General features: G+C 38.3%; 1 protein-coding gene across 1 annotated transcript in view; it reads right to left on the reverse strand.

Annotated features, from left to right (window-relative positions):
• Window positions 1-12,463, reverse strand: part of madd (MAP-kinase activating death domain) — a 73,537-nt gene that overhangs the window by 21,953 nt on the left and 39,121 nt on the right. The window contains exons 9-17 of the mRNA XM_016248366.1: window positions 12,206-12,378; window positions 11,296-11,531; window positions 10,523-10,682; window positions 7,981-8,084; window positions 7,681-7,877; window positions 7,339-7,592; window positions 7,099-7,235; window positions 5,688-5,786; window positions 2,811-2,953 (exon numbers count right to left, since the gene is read on the reverse strand). Coding sequence (XP_016103852.1) covers window positions 2,811-2,953; window positions 5,688-5,786; window positions 7,099-7,235; window positions 7,339-7,592; window positions 7,681-7,877; window positions 7,981-8,084; window positions 10,523-10,682; window positions 11,296-11,531; window positions 12,206-12,378 — 1,503 coding nt within the window. The remainder of the gene's footprint in view (window positions 1-2,810; window positions 2,954-5,687; window positions 5,787-7,098; window positions 7,236-7,338; window positions 7,593-7,680; window positions 7,878-7,980; window positions 8,085-10,522; window positions 10,683-11,295; window positions 11,532-12,205; window positions 12,379-12,463) is intronic.

A 12,463-nucleotide genomic window follows, 5' to 3' on the forward strand; every position in this document is an offset into this window, starting at 1 on the left:
GTGTATGTATGTATATATATATATATATATATATATATATATATATATATCAGGGGCGTTTCCTCCGAGGAAGCAAGGGAGGCAGTGTCTCTTCTCCTCAAAAGTGGATGAGAAAATAATCGATATTACAAAAATAAAACAATGCAAATATGACTAAATATGACATTAAAAGTCTAAAAGTCACTCGTTTGTAGAAAGTAACACTGTCCAACATCGACACCCGCAGGTAAAGTTACAGCCGGAGGCTTGCCTCCCTTCGGTCCATAGACTTTCTACAGAGACCCTAAAGCATGTTGTGACTTTTCTGGAGGCTCATTGAGATGAATGGGGGAAAGTCACGTGAGAGGAGGCAATGCCTCCGTCGCGCTATAATTGGATGTGATTGGTTCGTCTGATAAATCCCGCCTCTTGTTTTCGTGCGAGCTCTCGACCCGAGTGAAGAAAATTATGGCGTTATTGACTAATTATAAAGTAAACAACTCTCCTGCTTAGATATCACTGCTTTGTGTAACATCAAAATGAAACATGAAATGACTTGAAAACGTGATGACTATGTCAGTTTTTAGTGAGCATTCAGCTTGATGAAATGAAAGATGTATCTTCGTGCCTGTGACAAAGTTTACAGGGCTTTTATGACGATGACCCGAAAATAAGTTTACTATTAAAAAGAACACCTGAACATCAGTTCACAAATAAAAAAAACAGAGTGTCTATTTACAAGTGCAAATAGCCCGCCTTGTTGGCAGAGGCTATTTACACTAACTCCGCCCATCAACATGTGATTACAAAGCATTACAAAAGACTATTGTCTAATAACAGCTTCAGTGGTGTAGAAGGTAAAGTACGTGTTGAAATCATTTTTGCAGCGATCTAGCTGGTTTCGAATAAAAAAACTGGAAGGGGCAAAAACCTTTTCACGGCACTGTGTGTGTATGTATGTATATATATATATATATATATATATACTATAGCTATTTGCACTTAGCGTAAACATTAAGTGTAACAAGGACATGAATTATATACATACATATACACACTGTATATAACTGCCTCCTCATTTTAAACACCACCGCACACCACTGAGATATATATATATATATACTCAGTTGAGGTCTCGCATCTTGTGCTTGAATGCTTTAAAATCTCTTGAATGTTTACATTGGCAAGGCTTAAAAACACATGCACATGATAAGCTTTGGTGATGACGTGCAGCAGTGGCCCGTCAACTGTCCTGAGCGTCTTTTTAGAATGGCCTCGGGCAGTCTGTTGAAATCGCCGGGGGCCCCTATAATCGTCACCACCTTTCACCCCACTAATGTCGGCTCTGACACAACATAAACATGAATGAACATCAGAAGGTGTGAAATATAAAGAACTTACTGACATGGATTCTCTCTCGTGTAATTGCCCAATCAAAGTGTTTGAATAGCGAAATGAAACAGCTTATAAACAAAACAACGTCAAAGTCAAATTTACCTCAGAAAAGCCATTCAGTTGGATAGCTTGTTAGTTAGCAACCGGTGCATGGACAGTTTGTGCCGCATACAAGGGCATTAACAGATGGACATCTTCACACACATTTCACACTATGTCGTTAGATTGCACGTTAGATTTGGCAAGGGAATATTTTCAGACAAGACTTACATGCCTCATAATCAAATCTGAATAATTATATGTCATTACAAACTTGCCAAAGAAGTTATTTTGAATCATCTCACAAGAATAAAGAGCAAATACATGAATTATGAATTCAAGGCTGCTAGGAAGATGCAGACATTTAAATAACAATGGCATTCTCCATCTATAAAATCCAGCGGACAGCTTCTGTTTGGAGCCCCATCAGTTATGTGACTCAGTGCACTCTTCTGTAATTAACTGCACAGGGTAAAAAAAGTTCAAAAAGTAAAAATTTTTTTAAGGAAATCAAGAATTTTATTCAACAAGGATGCAATAAATTGATCAAAGTAAAGACATTTATAATGTTACAAAAGATTTATATTTTCTTTTTTTACCAAACTTTCTATTCATCAAAAAAAATTTTTTTTTAAATGTACCACGGATTCCAAAAAATAAACAAATATTTACCAGTGCAACAGTTTTCAACAGTGAAAATAATAAGTAATGCTTCTTGAGCACCAAGTCAGCATATTAGAATAATTTCTGAAGACTCATGCCCTGAAAACTGGAGTAATGGCTGCTGAGAATTGATAATAAAATACATTTTAAAATATATTAAAATAGAAAACCAAAAATAGTATGAAATAGTTAATTTAAATTTTAAAATGACCATATTTAAATATAGTGTATTTATTGCATTTTTTTATCAAATAAATGCAGCCTTTGTGACCAATAAAAAAATCGTATTATCCTTAAACTATAATGTATAGTCAGAAGGTCAATATGGGAAAAACACAGGTGGGATGATCAGGACCCAATTATGGCTCAGAACAATCTTCAATAACCATGAGTCTGTTTATTTTGCGATAACGACTGACTAATTGCCTCTTTTTTCCCCGCAAAATCAACATTTATTTTCAAATAAATAAGATACAGTCAAAGCACTCATATTTTCTCATCCAACTTCATCTCATTTTTATGATAATCCATAATCCAAATGCTGCCTAGAGCTTAATAAGCCTCAGTGAAATCATCAATCTCTCTAAACTGCACTTTTCCCAAACTTTCTATATAACATAGCACAAGTCCTTTTTGTTTTACATTACAGGTCCAGTCCATCAACAGAACACATGACATGTGAAACAAAAGAGTCAAACGGTTACAATCACAGTGACTGACATCTGACATTAGGAATGAGGAAGCAATGGTGGAACAGGATGCTGGGAGATGTAGCTGACTGGCTTTGGAGAAGCATGCAGCAAAGGGCAGAACCCACCTTCTCCGCTCCCCGGGCCGATCTCTGTTACAATCTCCATTAGAGAATTTAGCCCAAATACTGGACACAGAAGCCAGAATTAGTGCATGGGGTCAAAGAGGGGACAGAGAACAACACCGGCCCAGACAGAACCAGTCCAAACATCAACCCACAACCACAAGCACCGGACACATGTACATATACAACAGAGAAAACCAGCAGAGAGCATGGAATAAGAGAAAGAGAGAAAAAGAGAGAGAAAGACTGAAATCAGAAAAAATAAGCATTTCAGCCTTCCATTTGGTCAGAATAGCTTGTGATTTGGGAAGTCTTGATTAATTGCGATTACATGTGATTAATGATAGAATGAAGCCATTCTACAAAACTCCATTCATAAAAAGAACAAAAACTAAATGGCATATAATAAGCAGAAATATTAATTAAAAAATGTTTCAGCTCTATACAAGTAAACTGTGATTTTAAAAATAATTTATAAATGAACTGAAATATTTGTATTTTTAAAGTTGCCATGTAATTAAAAATGTCACTCTATTTTGAAAATGCATGTTATACATCTTAACTTGAACAATTAATTTGTGCATGTTTTCATTTTTTAATTTTTTTATCAAATGTCATATCTGAAAACACCTTCTCTTAGGTGACCAAGCAAGACTTCTCTAATAATTTAGTCCAATTAAACATAACAAAATCGACTGCAAGTTGCATTATTCTTAAAATCCAACTAGCAATCAATGAACAGAACCAAGTCCCCATTTTATAATTTTTTCCCTAAATAATTCATTATATTGGGATGTACAATCCAGATGTTGCTCCTTCCGTTTCATCACAACTTTAAAGGAATGATCACATTCAACATGACATGAAAACTAGATTCATTTCTCTCAATGTGAGTTTTTAAAATCAGGATAGTTATAATTCTTTGCTTAATATTGTTATATCATATTTGTATTTTCTGTGAGTTTTGATGCTGTTTGAGAAATATGAAATCTGAAGAGAGCAAAAAATTACTTTTAGGAGACAGCAAAGGGGGCACATTTTTTAACAGAATTATATTAAATTGATTATTTTTTTATTGTTAACGAAAACAAGGCTAAAAGCACCTTCTTCAAACTGGCACAGTAAAACTGCTGGAAGGACTGTCTGGTCGAAGGGTGTGCGTGTGTGTTTACTGAACATTAAAAGACAAAAATCATTACCAGTCGACATGCTAGCTGGAACGCAGTGTGCTTTTGTGTCCTGGAGTGCTCTATTGGGTTTCTCCTGTACCCAGCTTTAAAAGCAGCAATACTACTGCTCTGCTTAAAGCACCACAATATCTGTGCGCATAGAAGCTACAATCCTTGACATAACATCGATTTATTTTAAAACACCTACACAACCACCAGACTTCAAAGTCTCCTTTATCGAGACTTTGGTGGAAACCCATCTACCAAGTTTAGTAGAAACTACATTTCAGTTCTGAAGCTGATCAGAGCTTGAAATGTACTGAGTGGCTGCACTTCTCCCAGCGTGGTTTTGTTATCTTCAATTCACCCAGAGTTCAGGTGGAATTGAAATGGAACAGACCTCAACTCTGTCTCCAACTGAGATGACACACAAATAAAGGAAAAAACACACCGCACACAACACAAAGAGCAGTCAAAAATCATCTCATTCCATTCCTACGGAAACATCCTTTCTGTATAGAAAGAAAAAGGTTTTGAAATGCAACCACAAACTGGCTGTTGTCTATTAAGGTGCCACCATTATTATGTTCATTACTAACAATCACAATAGGAGGAGAATAGGAGGAGGAAAGGCATAGTGGATATATGTGAGCACAGATATATCCTCTATCTTAGAGGTTCCAAACTGCTGTCCCACAAGATTTTATTTTCCAACCCTGAAATAGCACACATTATCAGTTCATGACAAGTGCTGTTTGGCGCTAAAGTTGAGATTCAGGGGTGTAAAAGGAAGCATCAAGGACAGGAGTTAGGAGTTTCTCATTCTCTCAGGACTCAAAGGGTCTATATTACTATAAACAGCAACTGGTTTCATCATTAGGGCAGGCTACAGATATGAAACATACCAGGACTCTCAGGACTGTCATCAGCATCGTCTGAGCAATACAATCATCCAAAATCATAAACAAACAGAAAATAAAGTCAACAATAACAACAACAGCTATAAGAAATGTGGTTGCTAGCTTAGAAAGTGACTATGTCTATGCCACTTTTTTCCACTAAATCAGTTTCTTCACAGTGCAAAAAGGAGGCAAGATATTCATCACTTTCATGGCAGCAACACTGGATAAAAGACATGTGGGGCAAAGAAATCAGGCAATATTCCCACAAACCTTGATCTGTGTCCTCTGTTAAATCAAAATTAAAATATTCTTTAAAAGAAATACAACAAATCATAAAGGAAGAAGAGGAAAAAGTAGAACAGTGAAAAGGTTGGAGCCTTTCTAAACCTAATGCCTGTACTAAACAGATGTAGTGTTAGTCTTCCTTAAACTACAGAATTACTGTAGTAGAATTAACATCTACTTATTTGACCCTTAAATTACTTGAATTCAGTGGAAGTTATATAATAAGTTCAATCTAATTGGAGTGATTCATCCATTAGTCACACTGCCTTCGTAAAACCAGAGGTAAAAAAGAAAGATGAGGAAAGGATTTGGAGAGAAGGAGAGGAGGAAGAAGAAGAAGAAGAATAGAAGATAACTGGACTAGACTGGAAAAATGAGACGGGGCGAAATGGGTGGATGAGCGAGACGGTCGCATGGATAGATCCGAGAGGATGTATGTACCTTTGAGGCTGGGGAATGGCGTGTTCTTCTCTCGAGCTTTATTAGGCAGAGCCAGACTGGACAGACTAAAACTGGTGCCATGGTTTTTATACAGGTTACCTGCACACATACGATTAAGGTGAGACGTACAACAGGGAACACACATTTCTGTGTAACACTGTGTCCTAACTACACGAGACGCGACAAACAGTTTGGGTGCCCACACTCGATGTGACGCAGCACCGCGACCCGATAGAATCAATCAAATATCACAACCAATCAGAAGCGTGAGTGGGCGGGCTCTCTCTGGAAGCGTTCTGCACGGATAAGTTTATAATCCAATTCATAAATATTAAACCTTTTTAACATTACTAAATGTACATACTGAGTGACTGATACCATCTTTGTTATGGAATACGCTTGTTGGTTCGCAGTGAGTCAGTTTTAACGGACATCTTTGCTTTAATTTATTATCTGAGGTAAACTGTCTGTTGTTGCTTTAAGTATGTCTATAAATGCCACGCAATATGATAGTCAAACTCACATTAGACACTTTTAACACTGAATAAAGCACAATCTGTACCTGAGATTATCACTGTCATTAGTTTGTATGTTGTTGTTCTAGCTGCGACGTCGCGGAAATAGAAACCGTTTCTAAAATAGAAATTTCATGTGTCGCCGTTGTGGCTAGTTAGGCCAAAACCTCAGATTAACATGGAAAAGATACCTTTTATCGCATCGTGTCGTGTGTAGTTAGGACACGGTGTAATGCAGGACCAATACCAGTGAACTTTTACAATGTTCAAACACTTAGGAAATGCTAAAATTCCACTGAAGATATTCTGATATTTAAAAAGTCAATATTAATATACACTATTGCTCAAAGCTTTTGTTTTGGAAACAAGGCACCTATGCTCACCAAATCTGCATTCATTTAATAAATAAATAAATATAGTGTGTATAAAATTGTGAAATATTATTATGTAAAATAATTATTACAAAATAATTCATACATACAATATAATATTAAAATAAAAAATAATCTACTTAAATAGATTTTTTTATTGAATTTATTGCTGTTATGACAAAGCTGAATTTTCAGCAGCAATTACTCCAGTGTTTAGTGTCACATGAAAAACTTTTGTTTACTGTTTTTTTTATCAAATCCTTAAAAACAAAATGTACTGATCCCAAACTTTTGAAAGGTAGTGTATTAACAAATATTAAAGTTAAAAGAATGCAATGTAACCTAGTATTTCTCAATTCTGTTAGCGTTATTTCTAGCTTTTGTCTAGACAGAAAACGTGTCCAAAAAATCAAGCAAACATCTTCAAACATTAATGTGTGTTTTCAGTATTTTTATGTCCAAATTTGCAACGTGAGCATGAGCTACTAAGGAATGAATAGAGGTTATGTTAAGCTGGCCACTCACTGGCGAAGGACATGAGTCCCCCGAAGCCATCGCTGCTATTGTTGGAGATGGAGTTCGGAGAGCTATTTCTGGAGTCTCCCTCCCCATCAGATTCACCCGGAAGCTTCAGGCTGCTGGGTCTCAATGGACGAGACGGTCTAAACACACACACACAATTCAAGGAGAGGATGTTGAGAGCTGGTCTGTGCAGCTGATATATAGATTCTGAGTGTTTGCGTAGGATTATCTCCAAGTACATACTTGTTGCCATTGAGATTCTGGTTGAATCGCGGTGTGTAACTCTCCTCTTGCTCATCTGCTTCAGTATCCTCCTCTGAAGGGAAGCCATACTGGGGCTCAAAATAGGGATTATCATACTCTCGCCTTTTATTGGCTGGGTCAACAGGGACCAGATCAGGAGTGGGTCTTGTAAAAGGTGGAGCTCCCAATCCTGGGACAGCGTTAGGGAGGGTTACGCCTGCAGTCGCCTCAACCTCAGCAGGTTCCTTCTGTTCCTACACAAACAAACACACACACTCTTTACAGATCACAGCACATTATGCTTACCTCTAGATTCAGATAACATGTAGTTTGAGGACGGACATGGTTGACGCCCTGTATGACTGTACTGGGGCTGGAACTGGCCGTCGTGCTGGAGCTGGACCGCAGTGGCTGGCTGTCCGCTGCTTCCGGGGGGGCTTCTGGATCTGGGTCACCGTTGTCCCCCTTATACTCTTGGAAGTCATGGATCTCTACCTCATCCGCGTCTCCCAGTGCAGCATGGGTCAGGGTGTCAACATCTAGAAAGAGTGTAAACATAACAATTATGAAGCCATTACTGGTAAGAAGAGGTAAGAGGAAGAATCTATTGTCAGGAAAGAGATTAAAAATGGAGAAGCTAACTTGGTGTGTCCCCTTGTATTTCCCCTTTGATCATCTCATTTACAAAGTCTCCAAGAGACGAGTAGGAAGAGCTGGAGTCATCGTATGCTTCACTGTCACTGCCACTGAAATGAACAGCAACAAATAATATAGTCTAAACAGACAAAAACAGTTTAAACACAAAAATGCATGCGTGTAAAAATTTGTAATATTTTTTCGAAAGAAGTGTCATATGCTCACCAAGCCTGCATTTATTTGACCAAAAATAGTTAAAAACAGCATCGTTTTTAAAATATTTAGATTTAAAATACAATTTTAAAATGTAATTTTATGATGGCAAATCTGAATTTTCAGCAGCCACTACCCCAGCGTTCAATATCACATAATCCTTCAGAAATCATTCCAATATTCTGATTTGGTGCTTATTTCTTATTATAAATGTTGAAAACAGTTGTGCTATATGTCAGGATTCTTTGACATATAGAAAGTTCACAATAAGAGCATTCATTTGAAACAGAAAACTTTTGTAACACAGGGCTCTAGAGTGTGACCTAATTTCTCAATGGTGCGACTAAAAAAAATCTGAGGTTGCACCGGTGCGGCCAGCTGTTCGAGGGGAAAAAAAAAAGTCTCCGCGACTATGAAAGTCTCCCTGTGGTTCAACAACAGACACACATTAGGCCCATATCGTGGTCTAAACCAATCAGAGATAGTGAAGGGCAGACCCCCCCCTCTGATTGGCCGTGGTCCAGATATTCCTGTACGTGTGTGTACGTTAGAAAATGCGTGTGCTGCTGTCACACAGAGAGAGGTGAGTAGCCTAAGCCCGTCAGATAAACAGAGTGGATGTAGCCGCAGATGATGAGAGAAGATGAAAAGAACAATTGACAACTTTTTCGTTAAGAATTCGTTAAGGCCTGATCCGTCCAAAAATCATAACCAATACTCTGACACGGAGCCATCAACCTCCCAGGCTATGTCAAGCCCTGGTCCGGAGACGGCATTAGATAATGAGCCACATACGATCGAGTCCGAGTCCGAGCCCACTGAAATTAAAAGGGGGAAGTGTATACATTTAGAAGAGAGTGGCTTGACCAATTTCCCTGGCTAAGATACAGTAAAGCCGACAATATAATGCACTGCATTTACTGTAAATAGTGTGGGAAGACCATGGTCGGCAATAGTGCATTTGTGACTGGTTCTAATACATTTCGGATTGAAACGCTGAAAAAGCACAATGCATCTATAATAGGGTGACCATACGTTCCATTTCCCAGGACGTGTCCTGGCCAGGATATAGAAATATAGAAATCCTGGCCAGGACGCTTCCTGGGAAAATGGCACGCATGGTCACCCTAATCTATAAAACACATTACATGCCACGATAAATACACTGCCCAAGTGTCCCCTCTCCCCACTGCCTTTCAGCGGCAGGCAGCAGCAAACAGATCATCAGACGAGGCCGAGATGATAATCAAGTTTAACGTTGCCTACAATATTGCAAAAGAAGAACTTCCCTTCACTAAGTTCAAGTCCGAAATAATTCTTATGAAGAAAAATGGCTTGAACGTAAACCCGACGTACAGCAATGATGTTGCGTGCGCCCAATTTATAGGAGTCATCGCCGATACATTGAAAAAAAAAAAAGACGTCTGTGCAAATTGCGAACAAGTAAATGGTAAATGGGAAGTAAATGGTATTATCGTTTTTATTTGTTTAATTAGGAATTTATGCTGCCTCAAAGAAAGCATTTGCCTTTGAGGGACCAGTGCAGTAACTGGCTGGAGAAAATCATTGCTCTGGGTGCTGATGGTGCTGCTGTTAATTTGGGCAGCAAAGGGGGTGTCATATCCCTTCAGCAGCAAGAGGCAGGTGACCACATTGTGCCTTTCCACTGTATGCCTCACAGGCAAGACTAGAACTTGTAAAACTGCAGTGTTAAATGCGATGCGGTCGAAAATTTGGGTGCACCTAAGAAAAAAAGTTAGGCGCACCAGTGCAAAAAGTTAGAGAGCCCTGTAACACTATAATAGTCTTTACTTTCATTTCTAAACAACTGAAAATATATGCTTGCTGAATAAAATGATTTATTTCATCATCTAAATTCTTGAAAAAAGAAAAAATAATAATTTGTGTATGTATATGTAAAAAAATTATTAAAAAAATGTGTGCATGAGTTTAGGTAAATGTGTATAAAGGTCAATGTGTGTTAGTGAGTACAAAGTATGCAAGGATGTTTTCAACCTGTCATCTGTTGGGTCTGAATCATTGGTCTCATCCTGCAGGGGTCCACTCAGCGCCTCCGCCAGACGAGAGCTCCCATCATAAACACGGTAGAATACTGGCTGTAACTGGTGGGCATACCACTTAGGCTTATCGCCTATTAGAGAGGGGTCATACACATCTGAAACACACACACACACACAATAATAATTTGTGTATGTATATGTAAAAAAATTATTTAAAAAATGTGTGCATGAGTTTAGGTAAATGTGTATAAAGGTCAATGTGTGTTAGTGAGTACAAAGTATGCAAGGATGAGTGTTTATTGGGTGTTTTCAACCTGTCATCTGTTGGGTCTGAATCATTGGTCTCATCCTGCAGGGGTCCACTCAGCGCCTCCGCCAGACGAGAGCTCCCATCATAAACACGGTAGAATACTGGCTGTAACTGGTGGGCATACCACTTAGGCTTATCGCCTATTAGAGAGGGGTCATACACATCTGAAACACACACACACACACACAGTATAATTACCGACTACACACAAAATGGGAAAAACATAATGGACAGTCTTCATAGTAAAACTAAATGCAGGTAAGTGTAAAGCTCTATTTACAATGCAACAAACAACAGCATACAGACTGGAAGTCTCAACTGAAGAGGGGGCTGAGTGGAGTTCTCACCCTCTGCAGATGTGATTTTAGTTTTGCATACTATATCTACTGTACATAAATATATATAATATACTACAGTATTATATGTAAATACTGTAACTTGTGCAGATATATGGTGAGTGACTTTCTGAACGGATTTGATTTATTTACACAAGGTGAGAATAAACAATAATTTCTAATTTTCATAAACAACTGATAGTTCTCCAGAACAGGCATTTTAGCGTAACCCATAATATGTTCCTTCTAAAAGTGTTGGCGATAATTTTTATGGGCAACTATTCATACATTATTAATTTATTCTACCATGGTCAATAAAAACAGGGTAAATTCTCTTACTGTCAGTGTCTACAACTTCCACTAGGGGGCGAACTGTGACAGTCAAATCTGGGGGGTCAAAGCAACTTAAGGACAAATGATGAGGTATATCTATGTCTCTCACTGTTATGAATCCTTTGGAAAGCCAGGTTGGTGGGCTTGAGAGCCCACTCTCCATAGTACTCCACTGCCTGGGTGTGGGAGAGCTTTTCTGTGAATCCATTCCGCCGTGGCCTAGAGGCCAGGAAAGACGTGGCCTGGAATGCCACCACAGGGCGGGGGAAGAGACGCAGAGTGCGAGTGTGCATCTGGAACCCTTGCAGCACATTTGGAGAGTTGAAGAACCTCACCATCGCCACCCTAAGGGCAAAATTAGAAAAAACAAAACATTTCTATTATGTACTTAATATGGCGGAATTGTACAAATATTAGTATATTTTTTAGGCTTGGTTCAAATATTGTGTTTTCTGGACCGCTAACAAAAACAACAGGTCTTATTCGCTAATTATTGTGTGGACTACACATATTTATAAACACAGGATATCCTCTCATGGAAAATTACCGCCTGATTCACAATTTGTTCTTAACCTTATTTTAAAGTTAATGAATTTGAAGTATTCAAAATGAATGACAGCACACCCAAGGACAGACATTTGCATAACATGCAAACATGCCCAAACAATTTAGGAAGTTTCTTTTTTTCATAAATACATTTTCATTAAAAACTTATTTTAATATGAAAGTTATTGATGAATCATGATTTGTTCATGAAAGCGATTGTATGCAGATATCACACAAATTTGCATGTATACACGTTAGTGAATGAGACCCATTGATTGTTTAGAAACTCATGGAGGCCTACAAGCAAACATTATGGCTTCTGGCCAGGTCTTCCATATGTTTAGAAAGAATCATTATTTTTTAGCTCCAATTGGTACTTCAAATTACACCAAAACCATGTTCTATTAACCTAGCAACTCTACCAGCCACTAATTCATGTCACATTTGATACAGTATGCAATACTTCACCATACCTTGTGGCAACATCAACTGAGTCCACATCATTGCCATAGATGAGTGGGTTGAACTCAGTGGAGGAAGGGGAGGCTTTGTCACGAACAGGGGGCAATAAAGACAACTCTTGTCCATCCTGAAACTTCTCCAGGTTTAGAATAGGCTGTGTGTTCAGACTCATGCTAGCCAGAGCCTACATAGAGGAGTAGACGACACAGAGCGAGAGAGAGAAAGAGAGAGGTGGAGGAGGAAGATGGATACAGGAGAGATCAATTTAA

The sequence above is a fragment of the Sinocyclocheilus grahami genome, unplaced genomic scaffold (genome assembly GCF_001515645.1).
Source record: "Sinocyclocheilus grahami isolate Dianchi unplaced genomic scaffold, SAMN03320097.WGS_v1.1 scaffold876.1, whole genome shotgun sequence".
Lineage (NCBI taxonomy): Eukaryota > Metazoa > Chordata > Actinopteri > Cypriniformes > Cyprinidae > Sinocyclocheilus > Sinocyclocheilus grahami.